General features: G+C 42.7%; 1 protein-coding gene across 2 annotated transcripts in view; it reads right to left on the reverse strand.

Moving 5' to 3' along the window:
• Nucleotides 1–14,431, reverse strand: part of RGL1 (ral guanine nucleotide dissociation stimulator like 1) — a 54,882-nt gene extending 40,451 nt beyond the window's left edge. The window contains exons 1-2 of one of the 2 annotated variants that reach the window (XM_032117823.1): nucleotides 14,319–14,431; nucleotides 13,329–13,439 (exon numbers count right to left, since the gene is read on the reverse strand). In XM_032117823.1, coding sequence (XP_031973714.1) covers nucleotides 13,329–13,439; nucleotides 14,319–14,345 — 138 coding nt within the window. In that variant the 5' untranslated portion in view covers nucleotides 14,346–14,431. Of the gene's footprint in view, nucleotides 1–13,328; nucleotides 13,440–14,318 lie in introns of those variants that run through there. The other variant, XM_032117824.1, reaches the window with a different exon arrangement.
• Between the last annotated feature and the right edge of the window lie 3,091 nt (nucleotides 14,432–17,522).

Below are 17,522 nucleotides of genomic sequence, written 5' to 3' on the forward strand. Positions count from 1 at the left end.
TCTGCAGTTCATCACAACCCTGTTCCCTTTTAGGCATGCCAGGGATGTATTAATTTTGTAACTCGTATTATGAAATACTCCTTGTGGTGGTTTTGATTGGACACTGAAGCTTAGCAAGTTCCTAATTTAAAACTGAAAAGCAAGAAAAAGAAACCAGTAAGTCAGGTAAGACTCTTAGTCATGTGCATATTACATTGTTGGAGGACTATCTGTCATCAAATGACATTTACTAGAAACACTCTTATAATCCAGTAAATAAATGTGTCCCGTACTAAGTATCTTCCCAAAGCTCTCCTGTATTAGAGGAAAATTATCTGTAAAACTCAGTATCTTCCTCTCTTCAGTGCCCAGAAACACCAAAATGTCCAACCTCCAAACCAAGCAGTAAATAAATACTCAAAATAATGAACAGCTAAGTGAGCAGAACACCAGGATGAAGGCAAGGAAATGGGCTTTAGTGCCCATTTTGGCAGTACAATCAGCTCATTTTCGAAAATATTTTGACTTCTGGAGCCAAAGGAAGTGTTACACAGTGTCTCCGTGAAAGATGAGCTCTACAAAGTCTGCTGGAACTTGCATAAAGCAGGCAGTGATTAATTGTGAAAACTACTAACAGCCTTTTCCAGGTATGAATTACAGAGGGTCCCTAAGGAGGTAAAGGCAGCTGGTGCAGCTCCCCTGTGCCCCAGAAATAGTAATTATTGCTTCTGCTCACAGCCTTTATCTTAACTCCTCTTCCTCCTTCCCCACACTCTCACAGCTTCTAGTCAGCCCTGGAAATCTGGAGGTGCCAAAGCACCCAGGAACCATTACTGGGAACCACAAGGGAGAAAAGAAGAGGCGCTGAGCAGAGAAAACAAGTATAAAAGGTGGCAGACAGCTCAAACATTTTACTTCAGTCTGAAACAGCTTCTAGTGCTTCTGATCATAGATTACAGGGGTAGGTACAGTGCGCCTGCCATCTGAGGAATACTTAGAGGTTCAATCTCACAGCACAGCAAATTCTGTATTTATATACAATATTTCTAAGCTGCCTTGATGTTAAAAATGACAACTCTATGCCTATCCTAAGAAATGCCAGAGGAAAGCTATTAAATGTTGTTTGTGAAACAGTGGTCAGCAAAGCCCTTTGCCATGTTTCTTTCAAGAAAAAATGCTAAAATACTCTGTCATTTTTTAATAAACACCAAGCGTAGCAAAAAGAGGGGATGACTGATATTATCACTAACACAATCAGACAGATTTCATATGGTATCATGATTTTTGACTACCAACAAGTATTCACTTGTCCTGTGAAAAGTCACACTATTTTTTATCTCCTTCCAGAAATGTAATTTAAATTAATTGTGGAGCTCATCATCACTTTCTGCTCCATCAGTAGAAACAAAGAAGGTCCTGTATGAGGCAGCAGGCAGCAGTGCTAAATTCAAAATGGATTTAAGGATGCCACAAGTAATAATTCTGTTGCATAATAGTAGCATGAATGCATATTACATAACCCAAAATGCTTTTATTCATCCTAATTGTATTGTTGGTTCTCCTTTCACACTGTAAAGCTTGCTCAAACAGTACACAGAAATTAAATTTATACTGACTCAGGAAATCAGTGTAAACTGCCCCTGCATCCAGAATAAACAACAAGGCGAGAGTGATAAATTATAAATAGTATGAATAGCTGGAAATTAAACCTGTAGGTGTGGGGAGATGAAATGCCTTCTGACAGAGGAGAAAATACTTAGCAGAAGACTGATTGATATTTTAAAGTAAACTGATCTGGGAACAAGGTATTTCTGTGGAACAACAAATACCCAAGGAATGCTGTTACATGTCTCATAATAATTACTGTGAGCAATCTCTAATGCCAATTTTTTCTAAGCTTTTTAAAAAGAAATAGGTTAGCAGTCAGTAACCACTTTTATGACCACATCATGAAAACATACCTACGCTGCGTTATAAACTTCATTTCCATGGCTGTGCTTTTTACTACTCTTTGTTTTGAAACTAAGAGGCATCTCCAGGGTGGTGTCTGAGTAGAAAAAGCAGTAATAGGAAGCTAATGTTTCCTAATATTAAGTGTTACCAGCTTGAATACTTATTTATGTGCTGAAAGAGTCCAAAAATATTAACTCAATCATAAATCCAGGACAAACTGCATTTTTACTATATTATCTAGATATTACAAGGGATGGAGTATGGCATTGTCTGGTGTTCTCCTGCACACACACACCCCTACAGAGCCAGGGAGTGACTGTGTTTGGCTACATGCGTGTCTGCAAGCGATGGCAACATCCTTGTCCCAGTTGTACAGGCATTTTCTCTATGAGAAATTCTGCATGTCAGCAGACAAACAGAAGCATGTGACAACTAAACTACTGCACACTTACATAAATTACTGCATTCTCCTAACTAAAGCACCAGTCATGAACCCTCCTCTTTTGCCCCAGCACAAATGGTGTGAGCTGTCCCCAAACCCTCTGCAAATATTTGTGTTTTGGTTTAAGAATGCTGCCTTGCACTCAGACAGAAATCCTCAGGCAATGGACACAAATCAAAACACATAATTAAGCAGAAGTATTGAGTCAGAATGCAAAATAAGTATAGCTCACAAGTAAGGGGGAAAAAAGAGCAAAAAATGCCAGATAAATAAGAAGTTGTCCCCATTTGCTGTCTGTTGTTTTGATTTTTCTTCTTTTTTGAGGGGGTTGTTGTTTAATTACCCACCAGGAGTTAACAGCCTCTGCTCTTCCCTGTCCTGCTCCCTCTGACCTCTGCTCTCCCCTGTCCTGCTCCCTCTGACCACTTGATGTTTTCCCGAATAAAGTGCCTGGTTTTGCAGGAAGAATGCAAGCCGCGTGCTTTAAATAAGTGTGCAAGAGTTCATTCACATTTTCTCTGCTCCAGGGAGCAAGGAGCCTGTAGCACAGCCAGAATCAATCTGAAGCACTCCATGGGAGGAATGCAAAGGCCTAAGATCTGCCTTCCAAGTGAAACACATTGTTGTTACTCATGGGGCATTTCCAACAGCAGCACAATGGCTGCCATCTCCAAACCAAAGACACCGGCCGTGCCCTAAAGGGTTACTACTTTAAGAAACACAAAATGCATCAGAGGTACAGCCAGAGATTACTACAAACCAAGCAAACAAAAGCAGAGGCATATCTTCATAATTTTCTTGCTGTTATTTGCATGGAATATTTAAACCAGGTTCCAAATGCACCTCAGGAGCATTTAGTTAATTAATCTCTTTTGCACTGCAGACTACAGCTAATCCAGATGGGTGTACTGACTTGTCTGCCATCCCAACATCAACACATCTCTGAAATGTTATGAACCTCACCTGACAAGTTCTATCCACAGGAATACTCTAAACAACTGAAGAACATTCTGCACTTGATTCGAGTCAAAACAGAAACTCAATTTATTGTGTGCAAGCTTGTGTGGGGCATAAACTATATTCAGGAGGGAATAAAACCCTAGATAGCTCTAACATGATGTCTATTTCTGCTTTAGGATTTATAGCTACTAACAATGAGCCATTGGGATCTGGCAGTCTAATGAGATCTACCACAAGTCTTCAGTATGAAACCCAAGGGCTATCTCAAAGCATTCAGTCATTCCATATTGTTCAATCATTCTGAGATCTTTCATTTTATTACAAAGTGGAAAATGCCACTTTGTAATAAAAACATGTTGTTTTACTTGCACAAAGAGCCCATGGACTCCCCAGAAAGGAACGGCTATTGACTGGAATAAAGGTTGAGTCTCCATAGGGAGAAAGGCAACTGTACAAAGCAGCTGAGGGGTGGGAGGGGAAAAGAAAATAATCCCTTAAACTGCTTTCAGACCAAAAAAGGTGGGATGAATATAAGAGAAAAAATAGACTAAATAAAACACTATAATAACAGGATTACTCCACAAAAGCACATGAAATGCCTACACCTCCTTAGTGCCATTGTGGCCCAAGGGCAGCGCTGCTGGCTGGTGTCATAGCCATGTGCGGGACAGCCATAGAGGTGGCACAGAGGAAAAAGTCAGAACTCCATCAGTCTGCAACCCAGCAGAGCAAAAGGTTAGTGAATGCCACCACGCAAAGTGGCACAAAGCTTCACACCTGAGGTGGAGCTGCCAAAATCTCATTTTCATTGCCAAACCTGCTGTAGGTGAGCTACGCTCTGATGTGCAACAGATGGCTTATGCAACTAAACGGAGATAAATGTGAGAGGCTAGGAACAAAATCTGCTGAAAGTTCTACCCTCAGAGATCCCATGATGGCACATGGATCAGAGAAAAGACCTGAATGGTTGCAGTAGGCAGAACATTACATCTTTCAGCACAATGATTGGAAGCGACAACAAAAAGAAAACAATTCTGCCAAGTATAAATAAAGGGTACCACAGCAAGTCAAAGGACATTGTTCTTCCACTGCATAAAAGGTCTGAGGAGCTCACATGTAGAGTACCCTGCTCTGCTCAAGCTGCCTCATTTTTAAAGCCGCTATCGTGAAAATGAATGGGGTAAAGCAAAGGGCAACCCACACAATTCCTACTTTTGCAGAGTCTAAAACTGCACAGATGCAAACTTGTGCTTTACACACACAAAAAAGAGCAAGATCTGAGCACTCAGAGTTCTCCTTAACGAGGAGGAGGTTGCAGGGCTGCTGGAAAACCAGCCCACACCAAATTCCTCTACTATGTGGCAATATGGCCCCGACACCTCCTGGGCATTAAAGTCCTCATGATTCTTTTGATAAGTACCTATGTTCAATCTTATTCTGCCTCATTAAACATTTGCTGCAAACAAATTGAAACCAAAAATTTATAAACAGCCACAAATAATAATTGTCATTTTAAACTAAACTATAGAGGTTTTCCCCCCCTCTAACAATGGCCAGATGCTATAGAGGAAGGTGAAGAAATAACACCCATAACATTCAGAATAACCAGCCTAAAGGAAAAGACTCTTCTCAGCAGCAGGGCATGTTCATTTTATACCTAAATCTCAAAAATTGATGTCTTGTGTTTTGAATCACATGCATTTGTTCTCATTATTTATATAAATGTTCAATCCTTTCTGAATCCTCCTGGACTTGGTTGGACTCAATTACTTCTGCCAGCAGCAAGTCCCTTCAGGTTAATTACATGCAATATAAAATCACTAATTTCTTTTCCCCCTTGCTTTCAAAACCACCCTGGAGATAAAGTGTCCCTTCTCCACTCACTGTTTTGAATGCTTCTCCTATATCCTCCTAATCATTGCCAGAATGGAGCCTCAATCCTGTGAGGATTTATTGTTAAACTTGCACATCAACCTCAGCTGCACCAAGACATAAATATAACAGTCCTCACGTTTTTAGTGTCTCCAAATCCCTCTCCACCTGTGGATCCCCTTTCTAGTTCTCCTACCTTTGAGATGAGGGAGCAAGCACCAGAAATGAATGAGGACTTGCTGTCATCTCCCTAACAATATTTTCTAAGCTTCATTTCATTCCCCCCTTCCCTGCTGTAAGTTAATATTAGAGCTTCCTTTCACAACAGCTGTTGCATGGGGGGCAAATGCTTCCACAGAACTCTGGACTCTCAGAAGTCCAGCTCTTCTCCCCAGCTGGTTTAAATTAATTCATTTCTGGTCCTAAATTGTTTCCATGTGCTGCTGTGCCTTGCTAAGCAGCTGCTCCTTGCTGCAAGTGTCACATGTGAAGAAGATATCCATGTGATAACACTATAAAGCCACTAAATAAATATTACCATGCAGCTCTGACAGCCAATCCATGTCACTCAACTTTTTTTAATGCTCAAACCCTTCAGCAGCCCCAAAACCCCAGCCTTTTCAAAGTCATATCGTCCCAGAAACACTTTTTCCCCATCTCTTTCCCACCTCCCCAATGAAAGGGGAATCTCCCAAACCCAGGCCACCAAAGCTGAATTTTAATCCCTACCCAAATCCTACTTTTGTGCTATGTTACAACATCCAACATAGTCTAGAGAAAATCTGCAGCCATGCTTTGAAGGTAATTTGGGTGAAAGGTGCTGTAAGAATTCAATTATCAATTCACTTGGATATATTCCCACTTTCCTTGCAGTCCCTAAATTGTCACCTATTGGTAGCATGGTGGTAAACTGAACTACAGTATTCAGGCATTAGCATGAGTTCAGTTTGGTCCAACATAAAAGGATTTCCATAAACAGTAAATGGATTTCCATGTCCAAAACATATAATTCCTCACTATGGCTTTAAAACTTTCTTTATATAAGAGAAAAGAAAAAAATTAAAACAAAACACACATCCTCATCCATCAATAAAATTCTTATTCCATAAGGTGTAAAAACTTAACACAGACTTTAGAGTTGAGCCCTACATGCTAGTGTACTACCCAGGAAGAATTACAAGTCACTTCTGAAGCACTTGTATGGCCACTGAATATAGAGCTTTTTGGGGTCAATCAAGGGCAAAACTACTTTTGGGAGACTGCAGGAGCAAACTGTGACACCTTCACAGAGACAAGTGCTGGTGAACTGCTCAACCCTTCAGTAATGAGGTTCCAATTCCCTTTAGGAATCATCTTTTACAATCTCTGATACTAACTACTAACACTAGACATCACACGTTTTGCCTCTGCTTTACAAGACACTATGCAGTGACTACACAAAGACAAGCAAGAGCAGGATCCACACCAAGTTAGCGTTTATTTACCTGTTACACAAAATAACCCCGTTTTCTCCAAGAAGCTAAGCATGATCTGACTACTTTGTGCTGGCTTCTTCACACAGCTGCACCCCCTTACAGCTAAAGGAAATTATATATTTAAAAAACAGCAGTAGTAAAAGATGCAAGTTCAAAGCATGCATTTACACACATATTTTTAATTAGCTTTACTAAGGTTCAATTTAAATCCAAGTGTGACTAACGTGCTTGCAATGCTTCACCCTGTTCCTTAAATGAAGGCATCAAAACCCAAACTGTAAAACTAATGGTTTCTCCAGGGCTGTTCTCTGTACAGCATCTCAGTCCAGTTCATGTGCTGCATCTTCCAGGCTTTCCGATGACACATCGCCACATTCCTTGCCAACTCTTCCTTAACCAACAAGTGACCTAGATCTAGCATTCAGAAAGAAAGTGCCAGTTCCTTTGCAGAGCAAACAAAATTTGGGGGTTATTCCTTTCACTTACTGCTTCTTAAAAAAGCAAGCAAGATAACATTCAGCGATGTCAGCAGCAAGACAGTTAAGGCACTGGAATTCAGGGAGAACCTGTAGCATCCAAGTAGCACAGTTTAAAAAAACAGTCATCCTGGCTGTCAGAGGAATTCCCAGGGGAAAGCAATTATAGCACAGGATGTCATTCTAATCCTATATGTCACAGGTAAACTGAGAGTATGCCAAGGGCAAGTTTTGTCCATGAGCAGGCTGGCTGGGAGATATATAAAATGCAGGTACAACCAGTGCAGCAACCGAAGTCTCCAGCAGCTTTGCTCAAGAGGCTCCCTTAACTCTTGTTATTCCACTTAATATAAGAATCATTAGCAAGAGGTGCCTCTGCACAGCCCCAGGAAGGGAGGCTGCCCCTATCTCTCCCTGGTTCCTCATGGCTGTGCCGGGGTATCCCAGCCCTAACTCAGCCTTAGTAACACCACAGGATTAAAGCACTGCCACCCTGTCACACTTTGGCAGCTTGGAGTGAGAGGTTTTACACTCAACTGAGAGCATGACACTGTGCTACAAAGCCAGTCACCCTTCTAATTATGCATTTTGGATTTGGAACTAGGAAAGTAATGGACAGTAATCTTTCAGGCTTCCATTTTAAAACACTTTATAGGCTCAGTTTCCATTTTTGAGTGTCTGTTGCACACACAGACTCTATTAACAAGCTGATGACTGCATCCAAGACTGCTACTTAGGATATCCCTGGAGCAGAGATCTGTGCCTAAACCAGGAAGTGAGGAGAAAAATATTCCATGAGAAGTCATTAATAAGGGCTGTGAATAGTACCACGGTACTACTACGCTCACAACTGAAGGAAGGACAGGAGGAAGGAGCCTACTCCAAACCAAAAGACAAGCTGAGTTAGATGCCAAAGCTTTCTTTTGGATAACTGTGTACATGTCTATAGGTAAAATCATTCAATACATTACTTTGTGGATCTCCAGCAACTAGCAGGCATCTTCCCCCATGCAAAACCAATATGAGCACACCCCATCCTTCTTCCTTCTCCAAGATAGTTCCTCAGAGACTTTGGAGTGGACAGTAGCACAGCTCAGTTTCTGTAGGGAGCCTGTCAGCTCCTTGGGAGCTGCTTTTCTGCTTCTGCCAAACATACGGACAGAGCTACACCCTGGCCTCGGTCTGGGCAGTCAGGACAGGCTGAGGGAACCTGATTAAAAGAGTCTGCTTTAGCTAAGAGTGACCAACACATGCTCTAAATCAAGAAACAAAACAGCAAGCTGCAGCAAGGACAATGATCAGCCAAGCCCTTGTCTGCTGCTTCTATAGGAAGCTACACTTGACCAGAACATCTGGGATCTAAGGGTAAGATGAAAAAGAAATCACAGAGCTGGCTCAGGAGGGCACGTGGGAGGGCAGGAGCAGGCTCAGAGAAAATGTGAGGTTTTGCTTCTTCCTAAATGTTGATGATTCCAGGCACCACTTAAATCTCAACCCATAGTTAGGAGGTCTGCGCTGGAAAGAAAGAAATCCAGACTAAAGCTTCTTTTCTGACATATTGATTGAGTCACAGAGAGGTCCCAGGTCCCAACTGGGATACAGATTAGTTAGTCACAAGTTTTTGCAATGTTCTTCTGTCTGAACTCTCCAGCACAAGCTTCCTGCCAATGTATGTGACTTTAGAGGTGTTTAGAAGCCAAACTTGCGGTCACATGCAGTTTTCAGTGCAAGGCAATCACTTGCACTAAATAAAACAAAATTTAAAAAAAAAAAAATTAATTAAAAAATTTATTTTTAAAACACCCCAAAATTCCCAGAAAAGGTAATTCTCAAATAATAGCAGTGTTAAGAAAACACACAAATATTAAGTGATAGATTTGCTACTTTTCAGCTTTTTCCTCTTTTAGCATTTTAAGGTATTGAAAAGCACCCTTCTAACAGCAGTTCATTTACAATTTTGGAAGAACATGTTCTGCTATACACCAAACATTATAATATTAAAGACACTTTGAGACAAGCTATATTTTGAATCCATCTCTGCCTGAACAAACCCCAGAGCCAGAAGTTCAGCTGTAGCCAAAAAGAGAAAGCAAAAAGTAAAAACCAAGTTTCTAAAATCTCCTCTAGACGTGTAATCCATGCCTAATGAAGCCAGGCAGCCTGGCCATAAGTGAGCAGAGTACTTATCTATTATCTGGATATTTAAGACTCAAAGGAAGAGGAGTCCGTGTCATCCATCAGTAAAGCAAGAAACTTGATGACAAGGATGGACTCTGAAAGCTCAGCAATCATGTCAGGTGTGGAGACTCGGCACTGAGGCTCGGGGAACTCCTGTTCCTGGCTACATTTCCTGTGACCTGCCTCACTAAATACTCACACACTGTAGGTCTCTTCCTCACTCTTTCCCAGATGAAGGACTGTGATAGGAAAGACATTTGCAGGTATTCGGGAGCCCCTCCTGTCTGAGCGGCTCATTCCTCACCATTCCCTCCTCTCCCAGGGCTGGACAACAGTGGCCCATCCCTCTCTAACTCCTGGAAGGGGAAGATAAAGCACTCCAGCTGCTTAACGGGGGCTCGACAATAGTCACTTCACAGCATTTTAAAACCTCGTTTGCTTTTACTTTAGTAATCTTGTCCACCTGCCCACACCCCACCCATGCGTCTATTCTTCCTGCACCACTCTTCCCCCTCCCCCAATTCCCCCCATCTCTCCACTTACTTCTCTACTCGCTGCTTTTTCCCCTTCTCTTTCAACTGTTTACTGTTACCTATAGATCACCGGCTGGAGTTCACCTCCCCACGCCATTCACACTGTTAGCATATTCCTCCTGGCCCCAGAAATTCAGGTATTTAGTGGCTGATCTACTTTTACAGCCACTGTTTGGCTGTTCTGATCTGCTTCTGGCTACAGTATGACTCAACTCGTCTCTGGTTCATTTCACGGGTACCTGGCTGTCAGTTCAAGATCAAAACCCCCCAGAACATTTGTCTGATATGCTCTGGTGCCTTTTCTTCAGAGACAATAGCACCATTCTCTGACATCCAGCCTCCCCATGGGCTGCATTCACATCCTCAGAGGGAAGCTGAATCCCATTTTTCAGGTTCTTTCTGAAAAAAAGTTTTAAAACACAACATTCACTTTCTAACCACATCATTCAAATTCCTTGCTGTACTCCCAAACCTTCCCTTCCAGTTACCAATATGCCTTTTTTTCTAGCCCGACATAATGCCATTCAACCGATTATAATCGTCCACCCCAAATCCTCCTCATCCCTTCTTCTGAGTGTGCCATCCATCTGTACAAATCTCTGTTTCTCATTCCTTTTTCTCTCACGAAGATGTCAGGCTGCGTATCTCAGCTTCCACAGCTTTTGTAGCTTGTTCCTCTCTCTCCAGGATCCTCTCAGGAGAGCTCTCAAAATCTATCCTGGAGACACCAAAACGCACTTTGTTTTAAAAAAAAAAAAAGCATTCATGCTTTCTCTGGTTGAACCCATCGTGTTTGGGATGGATTCTCTCTCAATATTTCTAGAAGGCACACTTGACTTTTGAAGCTTTGATACCAATCATCAGCTAAGACGTGTGTACAGACAATCCTCTTTAAATATCTTAGTCATTCTTCTTAGTCAAAACAGTGCTTTTGTGCAGCATCTCTCACAATACTGAGCTCCCACTAGAGCTTTTAATATTCTCTAATACTCTAGTGCTTAAAGTCTTAAGCTTCACTAAATATTTAGTGACTAAGTATTTGGTGACAAAAGCAGTGGCTATTATTGGCATCCTTTGATGTCTAATATTAAATTTAAAGCTAAGAAATTCAGTGATTATCCAAAAGCTTCACACTTCTGAAAGTTACGGAACTGCTGATGCCTGCTTAAGTCACAGCCTGTTTGTCTTTTACTTCTGTTAGTTGTAGAAGTTTGAAACACAAGAAAGACATTTCTGTATTTCAATAGGCAAGTGTTTATGGTGCTTTAGTTTGAATCTTATGATTCATTCTGTCACAACAGGGCCAACCATTCAGTGACCCGGAATGGGTTCTTAAGATGGAGAATTTTAAGGAAGGTTTATTAGACTTGACCTGCCCAAACAAAGCAGGAGAAGCTCAGTGCCTCAGAAAGGGTCAGATTGCTAAGTGGACTTTTACAGGACACAAACCGACACTGAAAAATAATTTTAAAAAAAGTAAATCCAGGCATGCATATGATCCGTAAGAGAGTTACTATGTTTATTACTGTGAAGGCTCAATACTTGCTGATGTACAAATAGGTTGTTGACCTTGAGTCTTCAACCTAAGCCTGAACTTAGGGCACCATCAAAAAAATTAAGACCAATATTGCTAAATCCAACACCTTGTTCATTTAGTGCTAATGGACTTCAAAGCGTAGGAAAAAAAAATCATCAACCCTTATAAACTCCAGATTAAAAAAAACAAGTCACCTGATGACAGTTCTAAAACAATTTGGCTTTTCAAAGCCAAACTGCTGGGGGCAGGGATGGCTCTTCATAAATAATGCTCTGGGTTAGAGGCTATTTATTGATTTCAGGATGACAAAAAAGCCATTAATAAAACAAGATCACAAGAAGAGTTTAAAACACTTTATATTCTGAAGAGCTTAAGGGAAACAAACAGCCCATATGTTCCAAAATATTTTAAAATAATACACATGAGGGTTTTTTTGGTTTGGGTTTTTTTTTGCTCATGAAAGAGGCCAGACTGGAAGCCGAAGTCATGGATTTATGCCTGGAACAGGTGCAGATTTCTGACACGTTGCCTCCTTCCCCACAAAAAGGGCTTGATTCTGACCTGAAAAAACCAACAGCAGCCACAGAAACCTGACAGTCACTGCCCTAACCTTGCAGTCCCTGGTCCTCCTATTGGGAGGGGTAGCATCAGCTGTGGGGATGACCTCAGGAACATACACACTCCCTTCCTTTGAGAACAGGACCAAGGCCTGGCAAACTCTTTCTATTACAAAGAACAACACAGCCCATGCAGGAAAAAATTCTACTTTTCTGAACTATGTTTATGGGACATAAACAGGCACGTTCAAAATTATCTTCACCTCTTACACAAAACCAGCTGGGAAAGTTGCAGGAGCTCAGATATACTTTGTAATATTTTCCTGGTAAAAACAGGAGGCAGAAATGGGAAATTTGCCACTCAAAGGAAGCAGATTTGAAATTACTGTTCTGATTAGTATTCTGTGTACTTCTTGGAAACACAAGAAGGGGAGACTCTAAGCAAGGCAGAATTTGCTTATTTTTCCTGACTCTGGTTTCAGTTCTGCTGTATTGCTTCATGTCACAGGAGCTTCACAAGAAAGTGACTGGATATAAATCTCAGGGCAGTTTTAAAAGCCTTTAAAATACCAACATGGCTTCTACATCAAGCCTTATATTATTGCCTTTGATCCCAAAGAAAAAAAACAAAGTACTATGAAAGTTATAGGCACCTCCTTCAGATCTGGCCCCAACTGCCACAGCTGCACTGATTCCAATGAAGTGAGGAAATTTTTTATCAGCTGTGGACTTGGCCTGACAAAGGTGAAGGGACTCAGTAGCATGTCAAATCAAGTGTGTGCATTCAAGCTGATTTTACTTACCATTAAAGCCTTCGTGCTTTGAAAAACAGTACAGAGCTGTAATTCTTGCAGAAATGCAATTAATTTCTCATCCGGCTAAGAAAGCAATACAGAAATAAGACCCAAACCAATACTCTTTTAAGTTCAGAGGAAGTTCTGCTGACATTGAGAGACCTTCACCAGTCAAAATAACACAACTATTTGTTTGGAGATGTGAGATAGGTGCCTAACAGCAGAAACAAGCCATAGTCCAGTCTGAAATAACTGTTAGATGTTCAGCTTCTCGAGCCATAAGCTAAAATCCTTATTTCTGTAACAAGAATCACCTGATACATGGCCACAGCTGGTCAAATTGTTTTCACAGGTCAAGAAAAGAGGAAGAGTCAATACAAGGAGAGCGTTATTTCAGATGACCCAGGCAGACTAGTTCAGTATTTGGTTTGTCCTTTTTTTTTTTTTAAGAATGAGAGCAGTCAGTGCTAAAAGTTAATATTGTAACAATTCCTGTGGAATTCAGCTCCCTGGAGACAGCTCCGAAGTCCATGAGCAGCCCTCCCCAATGCCCCCGAGCCAGCCTCACTTACCCCCAGCCACCTTGCTCCTTTGTTGGCAGCCTGCTGAATCTGCACTTTTTTAAGGGTGACATTGTAGACAGCTCCATCTTCTACCTCTTCACCCCCATCCTGAAATGTGGTCTGCCAGGAAAAGGAGAAAGAAAGAACAATAAGATAGAAAGGAACGTTTTCCCCCTTCTGCTGATCACAGTCTATCCCTGGCCTGGAGTAGCAGAGCAGAGGAGATGGGCAGCGCAAAGTAAAGACAATAATCAAAGCAATCCAGGATACCCTTAGGTTGAGGGAACACTGGAGATATTCTTGGCAAGCTGTCCTTTCCTGTGGTATCGAGATTCCCTGAGTTTCCATTTAACTGTTTTTCCTAGACTAGCACATATTTTACATAGTTGCATAAAGTCTTTTTAGGAAAGAGTTTGGTTTTGATTAGCAGTCGTCTCTTTCCTCCCCTTTTCTACAGCAATTAATCTCTTTGGCCTTTCATTTAGGGAAGGATTCACACTTTTAAAACTCGAATTACTTCGGCAGACAGCCTTGAAACTTTGAAGCTACAGAGCATTTAAAACACAGCAACATTTTAGTTCTCTTGACAAGGAGGGATCTGAAGCGCTTGTGATTTGCTTTTCCAAAAACCTATTATTTCAAGAAGAAGAAAAAACCCAAGCAGCTTTACAGCGGTGGGGGGAGAGGGGGTGGCGGTTAAAACTCGCAAATAAGAAGCCGAGGATAATAGAGCAGAATGCAATGTCACCCGAACTTCCAGCGAACGTGTGATGTAGGGACTCTGCTCGGAACCGGGCACGGCATCGCTGGGCACAGCGTATCCCGGTACCAAGCACAGTATCGCTGGGCACGGCATCGCCGGCATCGGATACGACACCCCTGGCACCGGGCACAGCATCGCCGGGACCGGGCACGGCACCGCTGGGCACGGCATCGTTGGGCAGCGGGACCCGCGGCGCGACAGGGCAGGACAGGACAGGGGACGGGACAGCCGGTTACCATTTTCGCTCTCCACAGCAGTTTCATCCTCGGTGGCTTTCCGGGTGCCTGGTCGGACGCGCCGCGCTGCGCCCGCCGCGGGCCGGGCCGGGCCGGGCCGGGCCGAGCCGAGCGGCCCCTGGGCTCCGGGGGAGGGACGGACGGACAGGGGGAGGTGGCCGCGCCTGGCGCCGCCTCGGCCCGGCCCGGCCCGCCCAGGGTTTCCTGTTTATGGCGGCGGCACCGCTCGGAGCGCCCTGCCTGGCAGTGCTTGCGCTGCCCGGGAGTCCCCGCTCGGCCCCGCGTGCGGCGGGCGCGTCCTGCCCGGCTCCCAGGGAAGCGTCTCCTCCTCCTCTCCCTCTCTTCCCCTCCCTCTCCTCTGCCGCTGCCTGAGCTGGGCGGAGGGGAGCAGGGTCAGGTGTTCGGGCCGCCGTAAGGAAGGAATTTTAAGCTATGCTTAAGTTTAAAAACTTACTTCTACCAGTTGGGAAGTAAGGAAATGAAAGATTTTAGTAAGCCCTGCCCGGCAATCGCCGACACTACCCTCACTTTTGTTCCATATCGCTCACAAAGAAGCCCCCATGAGCACTTCTGTGGATGCTTCAGCTGCAGGCAGCTGCGTGCTGACGCGACGATCTCAAGACACCCTAAAAACCCCACTAACTTCGTTGCCTCCTGAGCTGTCTTTAGTTACCTGCTTTTGGGGACTTAGAGTAGGGATTATTCAAGTGCACAAATTTCCGTGCAAGGTAACGAAAGTGCTAAGAATTGAAACAGCTCAGACGTCCCGAAGCCCCACACTAACCTCGGGCGTATTCCTGTTCTTATTTCCACCAGTGTTAGTACCGATGACCTGAGGAGCAGTGCAGGCTCGGGGGCTGTCAGCACTCGCACCTCTTAACATAAGGAACCATACGGAAGCAAGGAACGTTATTTTCAGCTATGAAACCAAGACTGAGCTGTGTGGTCACAGGTGCCCTGATCTGATCACTTGCCAGGCTGTGCATTTAGTTTATGTGTGTGATCCTGAAGTGATCCAGAATATACAGACTTTGATAACCTGACTCAAGTGTACTGCACCCTGCAAATCAAAGTGTAGATTTCCCAAAGTCCTGTGGCTTCTCCTGTAAAACTGCACAGAGCAGTCTGAATGCTTTAGATTTTGCAAACCGTTCTTCCATGTCATAATTTTAATGTGCAGAAAGTGGAGTGTGCATTGAATCCCTCGTGGCCAGCCCAGCAGGTATGTGAGTACCTGCAGAGCAAATTGCCATTGGACAGGACCACCACATCAGCATAAGAAAATGAATATCCAGACACAAGGAATACAACACCAAAGCCAAAAAATTACTCTGAAATAAAAGCTTTTTTGTGCCATGATGTCCTGCTCCCACAGTACAAGCACTACCATCACTTTGGATGGCAGTCAGAAAGCAATGGCACTTATTTCTATTTCTTTATTTAAAAGAAAATGGCAGTGAGTTAATACAGTGGGAAGGAGCTCCTGTGTTTGATTCAGTTTGGCTTCTGTTGAATCACGTTTCAGACTGGATCCTTACAGAACACCTTGTGGACAGACAAGCTCAGGACTTTTCCATTCAAGGCAGAGCACAAGCCCTCTCAGAAATTATATTCCTGAACCCTCTTGGCCACTGACAAGTGACAGAGAGAATCTCCATCAGGAAGGAGCAGCAGATGACATCATCCAGTTTAGCAAGCAGCAGAAAGCTACCATTTTTATTCATTGGATTTGCCATTAGTCTTGCACAGAGTTAGATTTTCTTCACAGATTATTTTTAGGGAGATACAGTGCCCACAATTTAGAATCATTGAATTGTTTAGGTTGGAAACAACCTCTAAGATCACCAAGTCCAATGATGTCACAGTGAAAGGTTACAGAAGAGGCAGTAATCAGACATTTTATTGACAACTGTCTGCCTTGGGAAAAGGGTATTTCAAGGCCCTTAAAAAATCTGCCTTATATATGCAAACACTGATTATTTAATACTGGAAAAGATAAAAAGCATATGTAAAATTTAACTACATTTAAAATCCATTATGTAGTGTACAACCATTTATTTGAGACCAAGAGACGGAGTTTGAATGCACAGGAAAACATGAAGACCAAGCAGGCTCTGATTAATCTAAAAGATGTTTTGTAGAGATTTCAAGGACAGAAGGAAGCCTGAAAATGAATAAGAAGAATCTACAACTCAGTTTAGTAGAACTGCTGGTTTGCTCCTTTAGCAGACTTTAATCACAAAACTGATCTACACCAATGAACCATGTGGTCAACACAGTGTTAAACATTTGGTTCTTTCCAAATCATGTTCAGATGCAATAACTACATTCCTGCCATATTCAAGCCCTGTGCCTGCCCTTTCTACCAAAGCAGAATTATTTGTCTAATACATCTGAGCACTCATTCCCTCCCCCTCGCAACAAGAGAGAAGCACAAATCCACTTGTGAATGCAACTTTACACTTCTCACAGTGAAATGTTATATAAGAAAATACTTTGAGGTCTGGAAAGATCTCATACTGCAGATCATTGACCACTTACAGCCCAACAAGAACTGGCCAACTGTCCACAGAGAAATAAGGTAGTGGCAGAGTGATGATTTTCCCTGGGTTTCAGCTGTTGCTACAGCTGGCACGCAGACGCCTGCACAGGAAGACAAAGCACAAGATCAATAAAGCAGCTGGAAATAAAGAACAGCTCGTCTGACTGCCTCTGCTCAGAGCCTGACAGGAGGAGAGGAGGAAACAGAAGTCAGAGATACCTGAATATGGAAAATATTTGGGAGAGCAAAGGAAAAGGACAAAGCAACCAGGTGATGTAAGAATGATCTCTGACAGCTTCTCCTGGAGAGAAAGAAATCACACAGCCTAAAAGGACAAAGCCATGTATCTGAGGTGTGCATGCAGCTTGCCTTCGCTGGGCAAGGATGTTCCCTGGGAGATGGGAAAAAAACCACCCCACTGTCTCCTTTTTTTTTTTTTAAAGAAAAAAGAGGAAAAACACTCCTTGCATTACAAAAGCTGTAAGTTAAGTCATGGTTTCAAGAAGGTCCTTTCAATGACAGTGCCAGCTCAAGCCATTTCCACTTCTTGATGCTTCAGTAGGCCAGGAGCCAGAACTGGTTATGTGTTGGTTATGCAAGACACTTCCTAGTAACCATGCCTTTGTCGTCAACATTTTTATAGTATTACCTTTTTCTGCAAA

The sequence above is a fragment of the Corvus moneduloides genome, chromosome 9 (genome assembly GCF_009650955.1).
Source record: "Corvus moneduloides isolate bCorMon1 chromosome 9, bCorMon1.pri, whole genome shotgun sequence".
NCBI classification, from domain to species: Eukaryota; Metazoa; Chordata; class Aves; order Passeriformes; family Corvidae; genus Corvus; species Corvus moneduloides.